At 40.9% G+C, this 26,040-nt stretch overlaps 1 protein-coding gene across 1 annotated transcript in view; it reads right to left on the minus strand.

The window, feature by feature from the left end:
• The window catches only part of GRIK5 (glutamate ionotropic receptor kainate type subunit 5), a 516,667-nt gene that overhangs the window by 24,883 nt on the left and 465,744 nt on the right, over positions 1–26,040 (minus strand). Inside the window, exon 17 of the mRNA XM_078782648.1 lies at positions 7,250–7,475. Within this exon, the coding sequence (XP_078638774.1) occupies positions 7,250–7,475 (226 nt within the window). The remainder of the gene's footprint in view (positions 1–7,249; positions 7,476–26,040) is intronic.

Here is a 26,040-nt window from a genome sequence, read left to right on the forward strand (position 1 = left end):
TGAGACTTATCGAAAACGAAAGAATCCTCCTGCTCTGAAGTCCCTTCTGCCAACAGACAGAAACCTAGCCCTCCATATCCATAGAGCACATCTGCAAATGATGCTTTGGAAGGCTGCAGACAAGGATGAACCTCCAACTGTCGAAATAACGAACTATGGGTGGGAGATCACTTTAAATGGTGAGGTAATGCCAGTACTGTCCAATGAAGCAACTGCACCAGAAAATCTCATGGACGTCATTAGCTGCAGCTGTCGAGCACAGGGGACTGCCTGCAGCAGGAGGTGTGGTTGTGCAGCTAATGGACTATCATGCACGAGTTACTGTTGGTGTGAAGGGGGGGGGACGAGTGTAGAAACCCACTAACACAACAAGATGTTGAAGAAACTTACGAGGAAGATGAGGAAGAAGAGGACGTGGAGAATAGAAAGGACAATGATGAAGACCAAGTGTGAGAGTTGCAACATGTGAGTCGATGTTTCTAATTACATGTGCCATATACAACAATGAGTTATAATTCAGTGTTGGGAATGCCATATGCTGCAATTGTATATATTTTTAGAACTTTACTCGTTCCCAACTGCCAGACTTTGAATTCAAGGAAGAATGCTCGTTTTGTGGGAAGTTTTTTGTGCCTAAGGATCCCAAGAATTTTTAAAACTGGGTTCCTGTAAATAAGTGAAGCTTATCTCTGAAGATGATGCTGTGGGATTGAAACATGTTAAATCTTTAACTTTTAAAATAAAGTTTCTTATCCTTTTTATTCTCATAATTCTGCTATATACAGTCACGTGAAAAAGTAAGTCCACCCCATGTAAAGTTTTGACTTTTTCAACATATTTCAACATACAGCTATTTGATCTTCATTTCAACAATATTGATAGATAAAGGTGATATAATATAACAAATATCATGAAACATTTACATTTTGTAGTCCATTGTATAATTTAAATAAACATAAATGCAAATTTCGCATGTGGAAAAAGTAAGTACACCCTTGGCTCTAATAGGTGGTATTGCCCCCTTTGGCAGAAACAACCTCAAGTGGGCGTTTCTTATAACTGTCTACCAGTCTCTAACATCGACTGGGAGAAATTTTTGCCCACTCCTCCATGCAGAATTCTTTCAGCTGTGCGATGTTTGAGGGGTTTCTTGCATGCACAGCTCGTTTCAAATCCCCCACAACATCTCGATGGGATTTAGATCCGGGCTTTGACTTGGCCATTCCAGAACCCTCCATTTCTTTCTTTTCAGCCATTCCTTGGTGGATTTACTGGTATGTTTAGGGTCGTTGTCATGTTGCAAGGTCCACCTTCGGTTGAGCTTCAACTTCTCCGACAGATGGCCTCACATTATCCTCAAGCACCCTCTGGTACAATGAAGAATTCATAGTGGATTCTATGATGGTGAGCTGCCCAGGCCCTGATGCAGCAAAGCTGCCCTAAACCATAATATTTCCACCACCATGCTTTACAGTTGGTATCAGGTTCTTGTGGTCAAATGCTGTCTTTGGTTTTCGCCAAACATGCCTTCTGGTACTGTGGCCAAATAGCTCGACCTTTGACTCATCCATCCAGAGCACATTGTTCCAGAAGTGCTGGTCTTTGCCGAGGTGTTCATTGGCAAACTTTAGTCTTGCCCTAATGTTCTTTCTGGACAGCAAAGGTTTCCTCCTGGCACACCTCCCATGTAGATCAAATTTGTGCAGCCTCTTTCTAATGGTGGACTCATGCACTTTGACATCAACAGTGGCAAGAGCTACCTGTAGGTCCCGTGATGACATTCTGGGGTTCTTAGAGACTTCTTTCAGCATCTTGCGGTCTGCTCTCGGGCTGAACTTGCGGAACCAAAGAACCAAAGAGGAATTCATACGGAACCAAAGAGGCCTCTGCATAAACCAACAACCAATTTGTTTTGATAACACCAGAGGGCTTGCCAAATAGAAAGGATAACAACAGCACATAAAAGTCCGAGAACCCAAAGTAACTGAGCTGCCTGAAGTTTCTGTGTGAAGGAACCATATATATATATATTGTTGCGGTTTTGTGGTTTTATAATAAAGGTTAATTTCCCCTCCTAGTTAGTTACACTACAACATGTAGCCTCGTTTAACCTCAGTTATTTCTTAGTAAATGTAAGCATAGACCTTTCCTGTGTTAGTTTTGCGTTGAGTAGGATAATGAGAATTAGGTGTCCTTATGGCACTTTGGGTGGTTTTTGGCGCCGAAATACCACGAGGCAGGCCTGAACAAGCCGACCAAGGCCGAAGGAAGGCGGAGGAGGAGCCAACGGTAAGCATGAGCCGCCAATCAGGGCTCGAGGGGAGTGACTTACCACTGCGGCAAAAGGCGGGGTTTGGAACATTCGATTCGGGCTAGGGCGGGGCAATATAACCCTGTGCCCAGAGCCCCCCCCACTTCAGTTGGTTCGGAGCGCTGAGTTATGAGCTGGAGTTATCAGTTGGCAGTTCGGGGTTTTTCAGTGAGTTACGAGAGGAGACGTGCGTATACGAACTTGCCCTGCTCCCCGCGCTCTGCGCAGTATTAATCGCGCTGTAAAGACGACCCGTGCCAGGTCACAGACACGCGTATTTCCTTCTGCTACAACTACAGCTACTACAACTAATATTACAACTACAAACTATTACTACTACTAATACTACTACAACTACTAATACTACTACAACTACAGCTACTACAACTAATATTACAACTACAACTACTAACACTACTACAACTAATGCTACTACTACAACTACTACTGATACTTATACTACTGCAACTACTACTAATATTAAAATGACAACTATAACTACAACTACAAATACTACCACAAGTACTGTTACAACTACTACTACTACTACTACTACAAGTACTGCTACTACAACTACTACTGCTACTTATACTACTACAACAACAACCACTACTACTACTACTACTACTACTACTACTACTTATATTACAACTATAACTACTAATACTACTACAAGTACCACTACTACAACTACTACTAATACTACTACAACAACTACTACTACTACTACTTACACTACTACAACTACTACTACTACTTATATTACAACTACAACTACTAATACTACTACAAGTACTGCTACTACAACAACAACTACTACTACTACTACTACTACTACTACTACTACTACTACTACAAGCACTGCTACTACAACTACTACTGCTACTACTAATATTACAACGACAACTATAACTATAACTACAACTACAACCACAAGTACTGTTACAACTACTACTACTACTACTACTACTACTACAAGTACTACAACTACTACTGCTTCTTATACTACAACTACTACTACTACTACAACTTATATTACAACTACAATTACTAATACTACTACAAGTACCTCTACTACAACTACTACTACTACTACAACTGCAACTACTACTACTACTACTGCTACTACAACTACTACTGCTACTACAACCAGTACTAATATTATAACTACAACTATTACTACTACTAATACTACTACAACTACTAATAGTACTACAACTACAGCTACTACAACTAATATTACAACTACAACTACTACTACTAACACTACTACAACTAATGCTACTACTACAACTACTACTGCTACTTATACTACTACTAATATTACAACGACAACTATAACTAGAACTACAAATACTACCACAAGTACTGTTACAACTACTACTACTACTACTACAAGTACTGCTACTACAACTACTACTGCTACTTATACTACTACAACTACTACTACTACTAATATTACAAACTACAACTACTAATACTACTACAAGTACCTCTACTACAACTACTACTAATACTACTACAACTACTACTGCTACTTATACTACAACTACTACTACTATTACTACTACTTATATTACAACTACAACTACTAATACTACTACTAGTAATGCTACTACAACTACTACTACTACTACTACTTATATTACAACTACAACTACTAATACTACTACAAGTACTGCTACTACAACTACTACTGCAACTTATACTACTACTACAACAACTATTACTACTACTACTACTACTTATATTACAACTCCAACTACTACTACTACAATCGTGCCAATTAGTACCTCCTTATTGAGGGATCTTCCATAGCTCATAGAGCATGTGGACTTGGCCCAAATCTTTCCCAAACAGGTTGGCCAGACTCAACTACTTCGCGCAATTTGAAATTCTTCCAGGATGCCAGCGACAATAACTTTCCTAGTCTTTGTGAAAGTCACCACGAGACTGTGAAACTACTTGGCACCACTAGAGTTTAAACTCCTCCAACGAATTCCAACAAACGGATCCCTAGTTTATTAACGTCCATCCAAGGGACTGCAGGCACACTTTGTGATACAATGCCTTGTGAAATTAACCCAGTATAGAGAAAACAAAGGTAAGTGAGTTTCCTCTGAACCTACCTGTCAGAGTAATAAACTCAATCTTCTTCTTCGTTCATTTGCAGCACAAGGCTGTGGGGAAGCATCATTGGCTGAGGGCATCGCCGTCTCTTGTGGGTTAGGGCAGGAATTTAGAATTTGGCCAGAATGCCGGCGATAGCTCACCTACTTTTCATGAAAGACACCGTGGGATCTTTAACGCCCAGCAATGAACTTCGGCACATGGAGGGACAGCTCACACATTGATGAGTCACTCTGCCTATGAAACATCGGGTAGACTTTCCTTACAAATCGCTAGACGAAGGTGGAACTTGAGGGTCAATCTTCTCCAACTTGCTCCATCAATTCTGGTGTTCCACATGGTTCTGTCCTTGGTCCCATATTATTCCTTGTTTATATCAATGATCTTCCTGATAATGTTCTGTCTCATCTAGCCACGTGTGCTGATGATTCCTCACTTTATTGTCCATCTGCTGATTCACTCAACGCCACTCGTAATGAAGTTGGAGTTTCTCTGGACAATGATTTGGAGAATGTGTTGAAGTGGCTCTCCATCCATGGCTCTCCATCCCCACTTCTGTACCTATTCCATCAGATATGTGGCAGGTAACCTTAAATGCAAAGAAAACTAAACTGTTGTCCATGTCTCGTTCTAGAAACAGGTGTTTCCCTTCTGTGCACATGAGATCTTCAACCTTAACAGAATCATCGGAGCTTCGGCTTCTTGGTCTGGACATGTCTTCTAACCTGTCTTATAACCTCCGTTGGGATAGGTACATTTCTGGTATCGCTAAGAGTGGTTGTCTTTATCGAGCGCAGAGGTATTTACCGCCTGAGGCCATTTTGTACCTGAAAAAGGCAACTATACGTTCCCTCATTGAGTACTGTTGCCACATTTGGGGTGGAGCACCACCTTGCCACTTACCTTTACTTGATCGGCTCCAGAGACGCATAGTCAACCTGGTTGGTGTGGGGCTGGCTTCAACTCTTCAACCATACTCACCGTAGGTCAGGTGCCACTCTTGGTTTGTTCTACAGATATTTTCATGGTAAATGTTCTGTTGGACTTTCTAACTTGGTTCCTCCCGTACGAGTGTTTGGACGCAAGACTCGGTTTGCCATCTCCACACCCCCATGCACTACAGCTGATCCAAGATGCAGAACGAAAGGCTGTGCAAGTAGTTTTATCCCTCGTGCTCTGGAATTCACTACCTGTAACATGCTTCCTACATCTTTGAGGTTTAATCGCATGTACCTGACTTCTGCTACTTCCGGTGTCTTGGATGAATTCTTGTTATTTTTATTTTATTTATTTATTTTGTTTTGCTTTATCCTTATATTTTTATACCTTTATCTTAGCCCCTTACCTACAGTGGCTGTATGCCTTGTCTAGGGCGACATCCATAAATGAACAAGAGAAAAATGACCACAGTGTGGTCACCAACTGCGACTTGTAGAATCATGAGGATATCCTTTCACCTGAAGTACTGTATTCTGTCGTATATTATACGACACCTTTTTCTATAATACGACACGACACCTTTCACAAAGTTATCCCCTCCAAATCTTCCCCATCACCCCTCCCCTCCAAATCCTCCCCATCACCCATCCCTTTCAAATCTCCCCCCTCACCTCCTAGACTCCCCCCTCACCCCTCCCCTCCAAATCTCCCCCATCTCCCATCCCTTTCAAATCCCCCCCCTTGTCCCTTCCCTCCTAAACTCCCCCCTAACCCCTCCCCTCATAAACTCCCCCCTAACCCCGCTTCAAATCTCCCCACCCTCATTTCTTCTCCATTTCCCCCCTCTCACCCCTCCTCCTCAAAGCGTCCTCCCCGCTTCTTCCCCCTTCCAACTCTCACCTCCATCTCCCCCAACCTTCTGCCTCGCTCTTCCTCCTCCTCAAATAACACCTCACTGTGCCTCACCCAATCACCATAAATCCTTTTGTCCGCCCCATCCTTCCCTTTCTCCGAGCTATTCTGAAATCTCTGACACACCTTCAACAGCTCTCCCTACCTCTTCCTCCTCTTCCTCATCTTACCCTACCCCCCCCCCCCCCTGTTCTGTATCCGATGCTCCCCCTTCCTCTTCCTTAACGGTATGGACTTCAAACATCCGGGGCCTTCGCTCAAACTTGGCTGATCTCTCCATACAGGTTGCTTCTGACAAACCAGACGTGATCTGCTTAACAGAAACTTTCCTCCTTCATGATGTCTCTGATTCCTTAGTATCTCTCAAGGGTTACTCCCTCCTCCGGTATGATAGACCTGAGCCTCGTCCTGGAGGTGGTGTTGCTATCTTTATCAAAAACTCTCTTCCTCACCCTCCCTGCACTTCCCTCTCTCCACCTCACCCCCAGGAGTACCTCTGGCTACGGCTTCCCCTCCGCTCCTACCTCTTGTTCATATGTGTGTTGCACCGTCCACCAAACAGTGATGACTCCATCTACATCTCGCTGTCTGATATAATATGGATCAACTTCTATCAACTCATCCCAACTCTCTCTTCCTCATATGTGGTGATTTCAATTATCACCATGCCAGTTGGTTGGGTGTGGGTACCTCTCTCACCAGCCATGGCTCCTCAGCAAAGGACTTCTGCGACTCACTGGGACTGACACAATCAAAAATTACTTTTATTTTACTCCAGTTTTACTCCACTTTTTAATTTTTATCTTTTACGCCTACTTTACTCCAGGGGGTCCCAGGATTACCCACCCAAAATTTCGTTTCGATCGGTTCAGCCGTTTTTTCGGTACCTGGGAACAGACGGACAGACGGACAGACAGACAGACATTTGGTGAATTATAGTAAGATGGTCCAACTTACCTAGTGGCATGCCAATGCCGTAGCCCTTGGTGTCCAACTGGCCGCCGATCTGGGTGAGGTTGCAGTTTCGCTGTCGATGATACTCATTCATGGTGGACTCGAGCAAGAATGCATACTTCGAGTTGAGGACACGTGCAATGCCCTCCTCTGTTGTTCTTACAAACACACCTGGCTGCTTTGACACCATGAAATTCCACATCCGTTGGTAAGTCTGATACCTGGAGGTCTGCAGGAGTTTGGGAGGAATAATCATGGGAGTTTACAGTAAGGCTGTTCTCATCCAAATCATTAAAATGACCGTCATGTATTTCTTGGGGAAATGATGTTCCAGAAGCAAAATCCATGTCTTTGTATATAATTGTTTTTAAAACTGAAAAAGTTAAAATACTCACTCAAATACTATACACTACTACACACTATACACTCAAATACTCACAATTTTGTATTCGTTTTCTCACTTTTTATAAAAACAAATCGATAGTCTAACAAAGCGGCGCAGCTGTGCTTGAATCTGCTGAGTGGAGGATCTGCTGTCCCTTGTCAAGTGACCAGATCCTCAGTTCTGATTGGTAGACGTTTGTGAGGGACATACATACATACATACACTGGACGAACAGACAAACGTTGTTCCAGACGGCATTGCCCAACCCATAAAAATATGGCTGCGGAACCACGTGACCGATGACGTCATCAATTTTTTTTAATCAACCAATTTATAGTTGGATCATGCTCAAGAAATTTAATACTGATCGGATCAAGCGTTGTACTTGTCGATTTATGACGTCATAATGAAAGCACCTATGACATCATCATTAACATGTTATTCCCCATGGGGAGTACTTTACAATGAGCTACCTTTGAATTTTTTAAATAAATGGAGCGGTTTTGGAGATAGAGGTGCAAAGTTTTTCGGTTTTCATACCACGTGACTTATAACGTCATAATTATCATAAAAAAATTATACAGGAGGAGGCGCTCCTATGGTGAAAAATTTGTGTCAATCGGACAAATGGTTGCAGAGAAAACAAAATTTAAAGGGAATAAACCTGCAAAATGCCGGCAGAAGGGACATACTGTACATACTGGAAGGGACATACTGTACATACACCGGACGGACAGACAAACGTTGTTCCAGATGGCATTGCTCCATGGGCTACGCTGTAAAAAGTTTAGGTTTAATGAGGAGCTCAACCAGAAAAGACAGAAGGTTTACAGACTTCGGAAGGGTATGGCGGCTTGGGGAGGGAAGGGTTGGGAGGATGGACATACACAAGAATAACACAAAAACGAGAAAGAATGTTCCAGAGAAGTACAGAATGGTAAATAATCAGTGTGTGTAGAAGAGATTGTAAATGTGCATGGGTGACCACATGAGGTAGTGATGGGCAGTGCATTTGAAGTATGAAGTGGGGACGAGACGACGGACACAGGGAGACACTCCACAATCAGGGGAATAATGGGCAAATTAATGCTGGTAGGTAACCAGTCTGGACTTTGAGAGGGTGAGCAAGTGAACGTTCTTGGGAAATGGATGTGACCTGCAGAGGCTTGGAGAGGGCTGAGGCCATGGGCAGATGCAAGGTTGAAGAGCCCACAAACTTGCCGGCAGTTGGAGAGTGACTCCTGCATTTAGATTCCAATTGTGCGGGAGGTCTCCAACCTCAACCTCCTCAAGATGAGTCACTCAAGCACTCAAGAAGGCAACCACCTCAAGAGGAGTGAGGAGTGAATTAGGAACACCAACTCAGAGTTGGGGAGTCATACTTCATGGAGCTCCATATGAAAGTCTTGAACACCTCCAGAAGAAGGTTACGGCAGATAGTGAGACCATGGAGTCCCGGGGGCCGTACCTATTCCAGTGGCTGATCAAAGAAATGGATATGATAGTTTTATTGCCGACCCTTGTAAAAATAATGAGTGCGACTTGCAGATGTTAAACGTCCTGTTCCAAGTTATTGACCAGCTTATCTTGTCCAGGTGTGACAATAAGGATTCTGCAGCGGCCAGTCTTTCACAGGCACGATGTATCATTCTACACAACATGGTCATTGATATATAATATGCTAAAGATGGTTTTCAAGAGAGATCATTGCTGGAGATTCAGATCAATCAATGTAGGTCCAAAGATGCACCTTTTAGGACCAATCATGTGTCGGAAGGGAGAATTCATTGGAAATGACATGATCAAGGACCAATACATGGAGTCCCATGAGTCCAGCTGTTTTCACTCAGACAAAATCAGACAACCACTTGAGTAGGAGCTGGGTAAGAACGTTCTCATCTGTGGAGGTGGAGGAGTCCACGTGCCATAAGGAACATTGTGTAATAGGGAAAAGGTAGGTACCGTAAGGTATGGATTTGGGATATTGGCCTTTTGAGTGAAAACAGAGTTCAAGAACTCTGCTTTTCCTTGAACAGTGTCCAACATGAGTAGGGGGGAAATGGGGGTTCTGATGCACATTAAATTTAACATTGAAGTCAATGGGAAAAAGGGAAAAACTGATTGAATCACACCCCCTCTCGCATAAAATTACACCCCTTTTTTTCTCAAAAAATTGCGTCCACTTTTTACAAAGCTAATTTACCAACTTTTTTTTTTTTTGTATACAGAATCGAGGCTCGTGAAAGAGCTAACATTTATTTCACAAGCAAATCAAACAGACAAACAAAATATATAAAAAGAGGGAGCGGAAGACAAGATGGGGAGAGAAGGGGAAGCACACAAACACAACATTTGAGAGCAGGGAGATGTGTGGGAGGGAGAGAGCTTGGGGGGAGGAGGCGTGGGAAGGGGGAGGGGGTGGGGGGTGGGAGAAGTATAAAACACAAGGACACCAAGGACTTCCAGGACAGAAGTTGGTATTTCAAAAAAGTGGATTTGGGGTGAAATTAACGGGGGTAGAAAAGATCAAGGTTTTGGATGGGGGAAAATAAGAGATGGTGGTGAACAGCTGTTTTAAAGACCTGGAGGGTGGAGTGGGATTGAAGAGAGTGAGGGAGTTTGTTCCAGAGGCGGGAGAAAAGAGGAATGAAGGAGTGAAGGTGAGCAGAGAGTCTTGATTTTGGCAGTTTAACCATAAGAGGGTTGCAGGCAGATCTTGTGCGACCTGTAGGAATATTTGGGGGACAGAGCCCAGAGAGAGAGCTGGGGGTCTACTAAACACAGAATTAATAACTACTAAAATTAATAACTACTACTACTACTACTAAAATAATAACAATTAATAACAATTAACAATTAATAATAACAATTAATAACAATAATAACAATTAAAAAGAATTAATAACTACTACTAAAATAACTACTAAAACACAGAATTTAAAATTGAGGTCAATGGGGAAAGAGCTAAAAAAAATAATTAATAACTGGATTTTCAACCAGATTTCACCCTCTTTTGGGACAACCTATTTACAAATATTAAATCCTCAATCAACCTAACTACTACTCATAGGTTCGAGCTCACCTCAAATTTAACATTGAAGTCAATGGGGAAAAGTATAGAAACTTATTGACTCAAACCACCTATCTTGAAATATTACACCCCCTTTTCTCCCTCCTAAGCCCCGCTCACTTTTTACTAAGCCCCGGCCACTTTCCCTAATCCTTGCCCATGGCTTGAAATGCCAGGCATGCCAGGCTTGAAAAATTACACCCTTTTTCTCCCTGCATTTAACTTACTAGGGCATTGCCCGTACGTGGGTGCCCGTTCCTTGCCAAAAAAAAAAAAAAACGCTACCCGTACGCTCTACCCCGCCCGTACGCCCGTAAACAAAAAAAACAACGCTCTTCGCTTCCGCCCTTCGCTCTGACTGAATTGGGAAAAATAATGCGCATAAGAAAACGAATTACGAACCGTAATGGCGGTCAGCTCGTAACGCGCTCAGCTCCGCTCGTCTCACATCGGCCACGCCTACGCAACAAAGCGTTCTGTGATTGGCTGCCGGAAGTGAAGTCTTCACTGTCCGGAAGTTCGCAAATCGCAGTTCCGATGAATCGTTTTAATTTAATCGCAGTTTGAATTCGTTTTAAAACATAGTTTAACGGCAACATAGTTTTCCAACGTGAAATAAATGAATACGCTGTCAAATGTGCCGTCCGAGGCAGAGTCTGATCGCCACGTTCGGCACACGTGATAGCTCGCTGCTCTCTGATTGGTTGAAGCGTTTTTTGGACATAGCTCGGTAAGTACTTCTCCGATTAATTTAAAACCTTGAAAAGGCACATCCTCGGGTCCCCAGCAATATACCTGGCAAGTTTCAAGTATATCGGACCCGTGGTTGTCGAGAAACAGCGGTCACAGACAAACAAACGTACAAACGTACAAACAAACAGAGATTACTGGAATTATAGATAGATTAACTCCCCCCATTTTTCATTATACTCATACAGAGACCCAACAAATATTTGTGTTTCATTTTTAGGTAATAACTTAATTCTCTTTGAAGAACAATCACCATCTAGAATATTGACAAATGTTATATTGGAATTTAACTCTCGGTTTTGGTATCACCGTTGAGCTGATATGAAATGATAAACTTCTCTTAATGTTCTTGTTTGAGCACCTCCCGAGCCACATATCATTTTGAGATTATAGTAAATTATTTTCCCCTCAATCTCTTGACAACCACTTTTTTGTCTAATAAATACAATGTTTCAAAACACAAAAGACAAATTTCAATCAATCTCCTCATTTAAAAAGGATACTGAAATATATTGCACTGATGTTAAATTTAACAAAGATGATTACAATAACTTTTGGATTAAACCTATTATGAAGGATAATATGAGCTACTCAATACCTTTTAAAGGAAGAGCATTCTCTGTCTTTGGGAAGTCGTCAATTAAAGTAATTATAACAAAAGTTTCACCACTATTTATGGAGATTTATAACAAACTAGAGGAGGTAATGAAACATGTAAAAGTATCAAAAAAGGAAACTTTTTACTGAAGCTACAGAAAAGGAAGATAAAACTATTAGCTCTAAACTCGGTGAAATTTATATATTCTTTAATAACCGCAAAGATGTCAATCTTGATGAAATGAAAGATGTTAATATATCAGGAGAAATGTCATTTCGTTCAATAGTAGTTCGGAACCATTTTAAAATTACCTTTAACATGGGTTCTCGCGAGATCTTGGAGACGGCGGCAGGGATTTTCGAAGCTCCACACGGTCTCCACGTTTTTCGAAGTTAAGTCTGTTCACAATTGTATTTTGTCGAAACTGTATTTATCTTTCGGTGTGTGAAGTTATTGTGTGCAACTTTGGTTGTTTCTCGGTGTTTATCTTTCATAAATTGATCGTCTGTTTGCCGTGTCGCGAGCAAGGCCTTGTACAGTGTGCACTGTACAACCTTGAGTCTTTGTTTTTCTCTCAGTGGTCCGTCGTTTGTGATCCAATAACTTTCGTTCTCTGTATTCCCAGTCTTTTCACCCATAGCCTACTTCCTTGTGTAAAATCAACTCAAAAAAAAAAAACAAAAAAAAAAACAACATTTCCTTCTCTGTTCTCATTCGTTTATTCATTCTTATTCGTTCGTTCGTTCTTCGACCACGTGTTTCTCCCCCATTTCCCCAGATAGTTTTCACTCATTAACCTTCAATGTTTACACTTTCCCCTCAAGTTATGTATTCCGTCATATTTTATAACACCTTTTTCTTCTTCTTCTTTAAAAGGCTGCTTTCGACTTGCTCACCAAATCAATTCATCCCAAAAAAAATATCCATCTCCTATAGTGCCTTTTTTCTACATTCCCTAAACTCTCCTGCACTCCATCCTCCATCCAGCGTCCTTAAACGTATTTTTAACTCGAAGGTCACAAGAAACTCATTTTGCAATAAATGTTCGTTTCCCATAAATCGTACACTTTCAAAAATCCAATCTCACCCCTCCCCTCCAAATCTTCCCCATAACCCCTCCCCTCCAAATCTTCCCCATCACCCCTCCCCTCCAAATCTTCCCCATCACCCATCCCTTTCAAATCTCCCCCCTTGCCCCCTCCCTCCTAAACTACCCCCTCACCCCTCCCCGCCAAGACGCCCCCTCGCCCCTCCCCTCCTAGACTCCTGCCTCACCCCTCCCCTCCAAATCTCCCCCATATCCCATCCCTTTCAAATCCCTCCCCTTGTCCCTTCCCTCCCAAACTCCCCCCTCACCCCTCCCCTTCAAATCTCCCCACCCTCATTGCTTCTCAATTTCCCCCCTCTCACTCCCCCTCCTCAAAGCGTCCTCCCTGCTTCTTCCCCCTTCAAACTCTCACCTCCATCTCCCCCAACCTTCTGCCTCGCTCTTCCCCCTCCTCAAATAACACCTCATTGTGGCTCACCCAATCACCATCAAACCTTTTGTCCGCCCCATCCTTCCCTTTCTCCGAGCTATTCTGAAATCTCTGACACACCTTCAACAGCTCTCCCTACCTCTTCCACCTCTTCCACATCTTACCCTACCCCTCCTCCCCCCTGTTCTGTATCTGATGCTCCCCCTTCCTCTTCATTAATGGTATGGACCTCAAACATCCGGGGCCTTCGTTCAAACTTAACTGATCTCTCCATACAGGTTGCTTCTGTCAAACCAGACGTGATCTGCTTAACAGAAACTTTCCTCCTTTATGATGTCTCTGATTCCATAGTATCTCTCCCGGGCTACTCCCTCCTCCGGTATGATAGACCTGAGCCTCGTCCTGGAGGCGGGGTTGCTATCTTTATCAAAAACTCTCTTCCTCACTCGCCCTGCACTGCACTCTCTCCACCTCACCCCCAGGAATACCTCTGGCTACGGCTTCCCCTTCGCTCCCACCTCTTGTTCATATGTGTGTTGTACCGTCCACCAAACAGTGATGACTCCATCTACATCTCGCTGTCTGATGATATGGACCAACTTCTATCTACTCATCCCAACTCTCTCTTCCTCATATGTGGTGATTTCAACTGTCATCATGCCAGTTGGCTGGGTGTGGGTACCTCTCTCACCAGCCATGGCTCCTCAGCAAAGGACTTCTGCGACTCACTGGGACTGACACAATCTGTCAATTTCCCGACCCGGATCTCAGTCAACGGAACATCTTCTCTTCTGGACTTGGTTATGACTAACTTCCCTGAAAATGTCTGCTGCTCTTCTTCTGCTCCGATCGGATCATCTGATCATGTCCTTGTTAAAGTGGACATCTCGCTGACCATCCTCAGGGAGCCTGCTCAGCGTCGACGAGTCTGGCATTTCACTCAGGCCAACTGGCACGGTCTTCAAGCAGCCATCAATCATCTGGACTGGTCTCCCATCTCTACCACCTCTGACATCAACTCATCCTGGGAATTCTTCCAAAGTAAATTGCTCTCTCTCATGCACAGATTTATCCCATCTCGTCTTCAGTTGTCATACCCTTCCTCCCGTCCATGGTACACGGAATCTTGTGGTGAGGCTGTTGCCCAGAAACAACTTGCCTTCGTCTCCTGGAAAGCAAATCCAACGGAAGGAAATCTCATTTCCTTTCACAAAGCCCGAAACAAGTGTGTGTCCACCCTCAGGAGAGCCAGGAAACAATATCTCTCCGTTCTCAAGACCGAACTCTCTTATCTGTCTCCCTCTTCCAAATCCTGGTGGCGTCTGGTCAAATCCGTTTCTGGTGTTTGTTCCCCCTCCATCCCCTCCCTTACCTCAAACGGCTACACAGCTGACTCCGCACGTGAAAAAGCTGAATGCCTCAACTCTGTGTTTGCCTCTAAATCTTGTGTCCCAAACCCATCCCTCTCTGTACCCACCATACCCAGTCGTACCCTGCTGCTCCTGGACTCCGTGTCCTTTCCTCCTGACAAGGTGGAAAAGTTTCTGTCAACCCTCGACTCTGATTCTGCAACTGGACCCGACGGCATCAGCCCACGGGTCCTAAAATCCTGCTCTGCTGCTCTATCTCACCCTCTCTCTGTTCTTTTCACCCTCTCTTTTGCTCAAGGTCAACTGCCATCTGCTTGGAAATCAGCCAACATCACCGCTTTGCACAAAAAAGGTGCAAAAACAGATCCTAGCAACTACAGACCAATCAGCCTTCTCCCAATTATCAGCAAAGTCATGGAATCCATCATTGCTTCTGATATGAAATCTTTCCTCTTCTCCAATGGCTTGATCTCTGATCATCAATTTGGTTTCAGACCAGGTCACTCTACTCTGGACATGCTGCTTCTGCTGTCTCAACAATGGATGGAGGTCCTCAATGCCAAACAGGAAATTAGAGCTGTCTCCCTCGACATATCACGTGCCTTCGACACGGTCTGGCACGCTGCTCTGCTCACCAAACTCTCCTCCTTTGGTATCCATGGAAATCTCCACGCATGGCTGGCGGACTTCCTCTCTAGTCGTCGTCAACGTGTGGCCCTGAATGGGTTTCTCTCATCTCCTCTTCCTGTTCAGGCTGGAGTTCCCCAAGGCAGTGTTCTGGGCCCCGTGCTTTTTCTGGTCTTCATCAATGATCTCTCTGACTCTCTCGAAAATCCTCTCTATCTCTTTGCTGATGACTCCACTCTCTGCCGCTCCATTCCTCTTCCCTCAGATCGGCAGTCTGCTGCCTCCTCACTCTCTGAAGACCTGGACAAAATCACAGACTGGTCAAACAAGTGGAACATGTCTTTCAATCCTGACAAATCTCACACTCTTACTATGTCTCTCCGAAAAGATCGACTGGACAACCCTCCCATCTACTTTCTCAACAATCCTCTCCAAGAAGTTCTGTCGCTCAAGATTTTGGGTCTCACTATCTGCCATGATCTTTCTTGGGAAAACCACATTTCCAAGCTGGCCTCCAAAGCCAGTCGCCGACTGGGCATCCTCCGTCGTGCGAAGTCCTTCCTCGGCACACCTGAGCTCCTCACCACATACAAGGCTTTCATCCGCAGCTCAATGGAATACTGTTCTCCCCTATGGGCCGGTGCTCCTGCCTCACACCTAGCTCGGCTTCACGCTGTTGAAACCAAAGCTTTCAGAATTATTGGAATCTCCCGCGATGAAGCTATCTCTGAGGGCCTTTCACTCACTCACCGCAGGCAGGTAGGTGGTCTTTCTGTCTTCTACCGACTCCTCTCCGGCCTTGCACCCCCAGCTCTCTCTGTGCTCTGTCCCCCAAATATTCCTACAGGTCGCACAAGATCTGCCAGCAACCCTCTGATGGTTAAACTGCCGAAATCTCGGCTCTCCGCTCACCTTCACTCTTTCATTCCTCTTTTCTCCCGCCTCTGGAACAAACTCCCTCACTCCCTTCAATCCCACTCCTCCCTCCAGGTCTTTAAAACAGCTGTTCACCACCATCTCTTATCTTCCCCCATCCAAAACCTTGATCTTTTCTACCCCCGCTAATTCACCCCAGATCCACCTTGTTTGAAATTCCAACTTCTTTCCTGGAAGTCCTGGCAGTGTCCATATGTTTTATACCTCTCCCACTGCCCCCTTCCCACGCCCCCTCCCCCAAAGCCCTCGCCCTCTCTCAGATCTCTCGATGTCTCCATGTCTCTCGGTCCCTGCTCTCAAATGTTGTGTTTGTGTCCTTCCCCCTCTCTCCCCATCTTGTCTACCGCTCCCTATGTTATATGTTTTATGTGTCGGTTTGTCTTTCTGTGTGATTAATGTTCGCTCTTTCACGAGCCTCGATCTTGTATACAAAAAAAAAAAAAAAAAAAAAAAAAAAAAAAAAAAAAAACATAAAAAATGTTGTAGTTTAATCTGTTAATGAAAAAAAGTGTATGGATATAGACGGTAATGTTTTTTCTTCTAATTAAATATGAGTCATTATTCAAGTGAACATATTGTTGATTACCTTCGCAAAAGCGGAAGGTTATGTTTTGATCGCTGTGTATTTATTTGTATGTCTGTGTGTGTGTGTGTATGTTATTCGCATAACTCAAAAAGTATTCAACCGAATTGCATGAAATTTGGTGGGATGATTGGTTATTATACGGGACACATTTGATTAGATTTTGGGAGCAATCGGGTCAAAGGTCAAGGTCAAGGTCACGAAAAGGTCAAAATCGTATTTTTGTTGTTCTGTTCCCTACACTCCCATGCCAAGTACAGAACAGTAGCTGCGGCGAAGGTATGCGCTCTACCGAGTGCCCGTTCTAGTTTTAAAAGTGATGATCGTGGTAGAGACTTTGTTATGATGCTGAGAGTTTGTGTTCTAACGATAGCTATGAAAGTAGTTTTATAGATGATGATGATTATGAAAGCACCGATTATAGTGAAGATGATTTTTAGTTTAAGTAATCTTTCACCATATAAATATGATAAATCCAAACGACATACCAGATATTGAGCCTCTTGAATTCCCTGATTCTCCATATGATAAATTCGAGAATTGTCTGGCTTGTGATAGAGTGGGATTAAATACAGAGTCAAAAGCCCATAAACAATATTTATTCTGTGATTATCTCTTAATTAATGATGATAAAAAATATAAAAATATATGTTATGATGATAATTTCTTACAAGGGAAGAGACTATTTGTATTGAGGAAATATATAGGGGTTTAATGATATTTATTATTCAAAATAATTTTAATGGAAATGTTAATACAAGATACTATATAAGTAAAATAATGGATTATCTTGAAATTAAACCTGAACTCAGGATGAAATATGGAGTTTCGAAAAAAGCTCCTAAAAATTAGATGATTTGTTTTCCAAATATATAAATGAATGATTTTTTACCCGTTTGGGAAAACAAGATAAAATTTAACAACCATAAAAATCTCCCAAATTCATTAAGACATCTAATAGTTGGTTCAAGCGGATGTGGAAAAGCCTGTTTGCTTTTAAATATGCTCTTTACCCCCAACTTTTTAGATTATAATAATTTAATAATTTTCACAAAGTCAAGTTTTCAACCCGAGTATCAACTACTATCACAAGGTTTTAATGCGGGCCTTCAAAAAGAAGATATAATCTGTTTATTTAAACTTCAAAAAAAACTAAATGATTATAACATTGAAGATATAATACAACTATTTTGTGATACACAGAAATCAAAACCGAAACCAAAACCCATAACTTGTATTCTCAGTGATAATACGGATGATATACCTTCACCCCAAGATTTAGATAAATCAAAAAAGAACCTCATTATCTTTGATGATTGTGTTAATGAGAGAAACCAAATGGTTATGGATAGCTACTATACAAGAGGGAGACATTCTTCTTGTAATTATATTTATCTCAGTCAATCATACTTTCAACTCCCTCGGTGCTCAATAAGAAACAATGCCAATACTTTTATTTTATTCAAGTTAAATTCAATAGATGTAAATAATTTTTGGTGAGACAATTGTTCTACGTTGTGTAGTAAAAATGAATTTGAGGCTCACACGATTGGAAAATATAAATATATTGTTGTGAAACAAGATGAGATACTAAATGATATTTTTCAATAAATAAATACAGAAAATGAATGCACAAGAAAGAGCAAGAAGATTTAAGGTACATCAGGAGTTAGTTTCAAAAGTTGTAAAGCAACAGGAAGGCATAAAGAAGAAACGCAGACAGAAACTTACGGGTGAAGAAGCGTTTGAAAGAAAACAAGAGAAATATTTTAAACCGCTTTTTAAAACTTCCCAACAAAAAATGATTTCGTCTACAGTTCCTGCGATAGAATATACTCCAAAAAAACTTCAAATGAAGATTTTAGTCAAATGGCGGAGCAAGAACTTGGAGATATAGGAGAATAAGAATGTGATGATGAAGGATTATTTCGGCAACTTGAGGAGGTAAATCAACCTCCCAATTAGGTTGTGGAAGCTCTTCAAAACAACGAATATTCGGCGGATTCAAAAACCAGAGCGGGTCTCATTCCAACATAAGAACCAGCACAGTTCTATCTTGTTAAATAAAAGGTATTGATATTTAATGATAAATTGATGTTCTTAAGCTCTGCTCAACCAAATGTTAAATTAACCCCCAGATTAATGTTTCTTCTAACAAAAGACGGTCTACACCGACCAGAATCATCATATTATGATACACCATTGAATATGAAAAATGAAGATGATAGGGTATATATTGATTTACTAAACTCGCTTGATTATGGAGTTTCTGGTAAAAGTAAGAAGAATGAGAAGGAAAAACATATTATTGATGCTTTAAGGAAGCTTGGTTTAGCCTTGGGTTCGGGTGTTAGCTTTCTTCCAAATGACCCATCACAATTAGTTAATAGGCTATTATTGCTGTTAGGCAGTAAGAAGGCTGGGAACAACAATTGTTTTAATGAAGCTTCAGCCATTTTAGACCAGTTGATGAATATGAAAATAATTAATAAATGTCAATACAAATATATTCTATTACATATTAAATAAGATGAGAAGCGCAATTCTTAGTTTTAATTTCACGACAAGTGATTACACAGCTTCATTCCCCTACCCACTACAACTTAACCCCACAAAAGAATATGAGGCATCTTTATTGTCAATGGAAACTTATAATACCTTGTTTCATATCACAGAGAAAAACAACAAGTTTAGTTATAATTCAGGAAGTGGATATAAAACTATAACAGTTTCACCCGGAGCTTACGAGATTTCTCAAATATCATCTGAAATTTCTCGCCTTATGAAAAAACAAGGTGATGAACCAAAAAATATTGCAATAGATATTCAAAAACATACTTCAAAACGAACTATTAAACTTAAAAATAATTATAAAGTTGATTTCACAATTGAAAATTCATTCAGAGAGCTATTAGGTTTCTCTTCAAAAAAGATTGAAACTAACGGGACGTTTTACAGTGATAATGTTATTCAAATATCCTCCGGTATAAATTCGGTATTAATTAATTGTGATTTGATTGATGGTGCTTATAACGATGGAATAAGAACAAATACAATATTTTCATTCAGCGCATACTCAACCCCTATTTGTTATAAATTCAATATGGAACCAAAAAATCTTGTCTATTTACCTGTGTCAGAAAAAACCATACACAAAGTAAATTTTAGGATAACCGATTAAGATAATCGTATGATTTCCTTTAATGAAGAAATTATATCCATCAGAATTCACCTACGTGAAGTTTTCCAATAAATAAATAATGGTTATTGTGAGAAAACATCCATTGCTAAATATAAAATAATTACAAAAGATGGGGATGGGATATATATTTCATACACACAGAATAACACATATTTCTGTTACGTGCTCCTCCCCGACCCCCTGGTCATGGTGTACATCCGAGCCCCGAGAGGAGTCACGGCAGAAAAATGTGTTATTCTGTGTGTCAAAGATCAATGGAGAAGCCACCCCAATTGTTACTCACAAACAAATATTGTATTAAGATCACACAAGAATAACAATACAACAATAGTATTCAAAAGTACAATCAATATGTCCCATGATGGTACCATCAGTTTTGTAATATATAACTCACTGTGCTCCAAGTGAATGAACCAAGAACATTCCCCAATGTCTCTTTTTCCCGGCTTCAAGGCGAAGTTGATTCGCTCCAGCGATCGCCAGAACGATGTCCAATCGAGACCAGAATCCCATGCGGAAGGCAAATAGAGTCACACAGCCGAAGATGTACAAAGGCGCCCTCAAGGTGACTGGGAAATCCAAAGGCGCCCTACAGGCGACTGAGAGATCACACCCTCGGGTATGGACGAATTAACCTCCAAAAAGCCACGTCACACACACGCCCCAGATCGACGTCTGAATGCGGTGAAAATGGTCGAAAAGAGACAAAACCGCGAGCGAAGCACAAGTCCTGCGCGAGTCAAAATGGCCGACGACCCATTCTAGAGACGTAACGGCCCGGCGATAATTCTCCTCGGAATCCACCGCCAAAATCCTGACACGCAGGTTGATCGGTCACAGCGATGACAACTCTGTCGCAGGAATCCCTTTCCCGGGAATCCCGAATGTTCGCTAGCAACTCCCGTTCGACAACGTTCGATTCCGAACTCGGAGCAACTCCGCTTTCTTGTCCGACTCACTCGCTCCGCCCTCTTTCTTTCTCCTCTTCCTCTTCGTCGTCCGGTTCCCGATCCGGTTTCCTGTTTCTTTTAACATTAACTTTTTACCTTTTGAAAACAGTTCATGAACCATAAACCTTTTGAACACAATAATAGTACCTGGAATCAGAAATATCTACAGTGGATGCAAACCACCACAATGGAAGTGATGAATCCATAACACTGACAAAGAAGGAAGGTAATGAGATAAAGATAGAAAGCCGAGGAATACAAACCGATTTGGTAGTGGGAAGATGGGGTGGTATTACCTGTCATAATATTAATCTCACATATATTTCTGATACATAAATGGCAGGAAGAAGACTGCAAGAGAATTGTAATTTTTGTATTCAGGGATACCTACAAGAAAAGGATTCTCGGTTTTACATACCTTATGAATTGGAACATATACATGGGAATTTTGTAATTAAAAACTGGCCTTATACTGATATTGCTAAACCCACAAATGGAGACTTGATTAAAATATTAAATAAAAATGAACTTCTCAAAGTTATGAAATATAAAACTCTTTTAGAAATCATCAACAAATCTTATTGGTATTCTATTATGAGAAAAATAATTACAGATGCAAGGATATCTCAAAATCCAGATAAATATATGTATGATATTCTTTGGGGCTCAAACTCAAGGGTAGCAATGGATGAGGAAGGAGTTGAAGAAGAGGGAGAAAAGAGAGAAGGAGGAAAGAGAGAAAAGAGAGAAGGAAGAGAGTGAGAAAAAGGAGAGGGGAAAAAGAGGAGAGGGAGGAGAGGGAGGAAAAATATAAAAAGATGGAAATCAGTGAGATTAATAAAAGATTGAAGGTATTACAGCAAATAAATCAAACTCAACGCACTGAGGAGGAAAATAAAGAAATGAAAAGTCTAATGGAAATATTATTTTCAAGAATAACTGTTCCATCACTTTCAGGGGAGGAGATTTAAACGAGAAAGTGGGGATAAAGAAGAAGAAGGAAAAGATTATGTGGTTGATGATGTTGGTGTTATTGACTTTGGTTAGTTTTATTTGTAAATAAATGGAGGAGTGAGTGAAGGCATTCTTAAGGATTATTTATGTTTTTAAAAATCAAGATAGAAATGTATATGTTGAAAACCAAAAAGGTTTTCATACTCGGTAGGAATTTTTCTCATAAATAAATGAGTTATTGTGTTAAGTGTAAAAATAAAACTAATACCAAAAATATATCGTATGTTAAAGGTAAAAATAATAGAATTTATGAAAAGGGGATATGTTTAGTGTGTGGCTCTAAAAGGTGTCAATTCATTTCTGAGCATAAAAGTGGGGGAGATATACAAAAGTTTTTGTCAGGGAGTAAATTTACAACTGGAATTCCAGGGGAATTACACCTTCCAGGGTATTCTTTCTGTGGTCCAGGAACAAACTTGGATAAAGGATTAGATGAGGCTGACAGTCCTAATCCTTGGTCTAAACCTCTAAATAGGGTTGGTGAAGTGTGTATGAAGCATGATATTGCTTATGGGAATACCACTACGTTGACTGAAAAACATAAAGCCGACAGAGAAATGTTGTATAATTTGTCTTTGATACAAAATCCAATGCTGAGAGAGAACGTTGATAGGTTTATCGTGAAAAAATTGATAAGTGCTAAATTGAGGTTGGGACTTGGGGTTGGTAATCCAGGTGTTTCACCCTCAAAAAACTATTAAGCTCTGATGATGACATCAAGACTGAGGAGCTTTTGGCTAGGCTAATGAATTACATAGACCAGTAATCACAAAGTTTAAAAGAAGGAAGGTTTATTCTAAAGGCACCGACCACATCTGGTCCGCTGATTTAATTGAACTAAACAATGATAAGGGATACAAGTATGCTTTAACCGTTATTGATTTGAGGAGTAGATATGCTTGGGTTGCCCCTTTGAAAAACAAAAGGGGCATAACTCTTATGTTAGCTTTCAGTGGAATATTTAGTAAAAGTAGAAGAAAACCAAAGAAGTTATGGACTGATGAGGGAACAGAGTTCTATAACAAAATATTTATAAAATTTCTTAAGGGGGAGGGTATTAAATTATACAGCACCTTTAATGAAGGAAAGGCAGTTGTTATTGAGGGGAGGAGAGGGGGGAGGGGGAGGGGAGAGGGAGGGAAATGGGGAGGGGGGAAAGGGAGGGGGAAGGGGAGGGGAACGGGGGGGGGGGGAGGGGAGAAGAGGGGGGAGGGGAGGGGGAGGGGGGAAAGGGAGGGGGAAGGGGAGGGGAACGGGGGGGAGGGGAGAAGAAGGGGGAGGGGAGGAGAGGGGGGAGGGGAGGAGAGGGGGGAGGGGAAAGGGGTGGGGGGGGAAGGGAGGGGTAGGGGGGAAAGGGAGGGGGAGAAGGGGAGGGGAACGGGGGGAGGGGAGAAGAGGGGGGAGGAGGAGGGGGAGGGGGGAGGAGGAGGGGGGAGGGGGAAGGGCAGGTGGGAGGGGGAAGGAGAGGGGGGAGGAGGAGGAGGGGGGTAAAGGGAGGGGGAGGAGGGGAGAAGAGGGGGGAGGGGGAGGGGGATAGGGGAAGGGAGGGGGTGCCTTTTAATCACACTTTGAAAGAGAGACTATATACAAAAATTCACACAACTCTGTTCTCAACAATGGGTACCTATAATTCAGGACATTGTAGATAATTACAATAATATAGTTCATTCATCAACAAAATCAAAACCATCAGAAACATTTATAAAATTAGATTATGAAAAGGAGATTAATTTGAGAAAACCCAAGTTCAAAGTTGGTGATATTGTAAGAATATACAGATGGAAAAGTCATTTTGAGAAAGCTTATACAAAGAGATAATATATATGAATGAATTATTTAAAATCGTTGATGTAATGGATACAGTCCCTTGGACTTACAAATTATATGATTTAAATGGAGAAGAAATCTTGGGATCATTTTATTCACAGGAATTACAAAAGACAAAGATAATAAAAATTAGAAAAATAAGGTCTAAAATCTTAAACATTCTCCTCCCCAAAAATTGAAAAAAAAAAGAAAAATGTTTTTTTGAAGTTGGAAAAAATTGAAAAAATGTAGAATTTTTTTTTCCGAAAAAGGTGAAAAAACGGGGGAAAAAAATTTGGGAAAATGTTTTTTGGGGAAATAACATTTTTGAAAATAAAAATTGAAAAAAAAGGATCAAATACTTAAACACTATCCCCCAATGATTCATACTAATTTGGATCTGTGCCAAGAACTGATTTTTAATTAAAGCGAAAAAGTATCTATAAATTACGAGATTTTTATCAAGAAAATTTCATTTTAAGTGAAAAAGTATCTATAAATTACCACGAGATTTTTAGTTTAAGTAAAGTTTTACTATATAAATATGGTGAATACAACGTATTGTGACGTTTGTAATCGTGAATATCATAAGCGTGCAAGCACGTCATCTAAAAACAAAAAGGCATAGACGAAATGCGGGAGAACTACCTCCTGTGTCTAATGTTAAACACTGTGATGTCTGCTCTAAGGATGTCTCAAAGGGTTGTTATAACAAACACCTTACAACAAAAAGGCATAGACGAAATGTGGAAGAAATACCTCCTGTGTCTAATGTTATACACTGTGATGTCTGCAATAAGGACATTAAAAAGGGAGGCTTTAAGTCTCACCTCCAATCACGCAAACACAAGAATATGTTTGGATACTCCATTAAAAACTCTGATGGAGCATTTAAGGGACATATTAAGATAAGGGTTTTTGAGTTTGGAACTCCTGGACCAAAATCAATAGCTGAGGCCATTGAGATGGTTAAGCCTGCTGTGGAAACACTTGTAAAAGATACGTTGACTGAGATGAATACTTTAAAGTTTTATATGGGAGTAAAAATGGGTATGGTAAAAGATGGTGTTGAAGAAACTCCCTATATGAGAACAGACCCTCACTTTATCACATCATTCCAAGATTTCTTATCATCAGGTGTTTGTGGTGAACTTGTAAAACAGGAGCAGGATGTAGATTGTAGATAATACAATTGTAGGTAGTGGATATAGTATTAGTAAAATCATTTTCTGAGATATACACATTATGAAATCAGATCCACTTAAAGGTTCTTCTTACAGTGATTTACCGAGGGTTAGAAAACTTTAAAAAGCGGTTGTTAATATTCAAAACAAAGGTAATAAATGTTTCCTATGGTCTGTTCTCGCTCACCTTCATCCCCCCACATTGGAACCCTGAGAGAGTATCACATTATAAGAAATATGAGAATATGTTAAATGTTAAAGGTTTAAAGTTTCCTATGTCATTGATTGATATTCTAAAATTTGAGAAAATGAATAAGCTATCTGTTAATGTTTATGGACGAACAAAACCAAACAAAGTTCAGATTTTAAAAATTTCTGATAACGATAAAAATGATGAAACTCATATTGACCTTCTTTGTTTTAGTTTAGAAGAAAATTCACATTATGCTTACATCAAAAATTTGTCAAGATTAATCACCTCACAAGTAGTCAAAAGAAAATGTAAAACATATCTTTGCAAGCGTTGTCTTAACTTCTTTCATACTAAAGAAAGATTAAACCAACATTCAAAATACTGTAGTGATCATAAATCCACCGCAATTAATATGCCAAAAGTAGGTTCAAATATATCATTTAAAGATTTCAACAAGACTATAAAACTTCCATTCGTGATATATGCTGACTTTGAAAGTCTCCTTGAAAAAATAGATACTGCTTCTCCAAATCCCAAAAAATCATACATGAGTAAATATCAAAAACATACTCCTTGTGGTTTCTGTTATTATATCAAATCATCCGTTGGTGATGAATACAACAAGTTAGAACTTTATAGAGGAGAAGA

The sequence above is a fragment of the Myxine glutinosa genome, chromosome 7 (assembly GCF_964187855.1).
Source record: "Myxine glutinosa chromosome 7, kmMyxGlut1.1, whole genome shotgun sequence".
Taxonomy (NCBI): Eukaryota; Metazoa; Chordata; class Myxini; order Myxiniformes; family Myxinidae; genus Myxine; species Myxine glutinosa.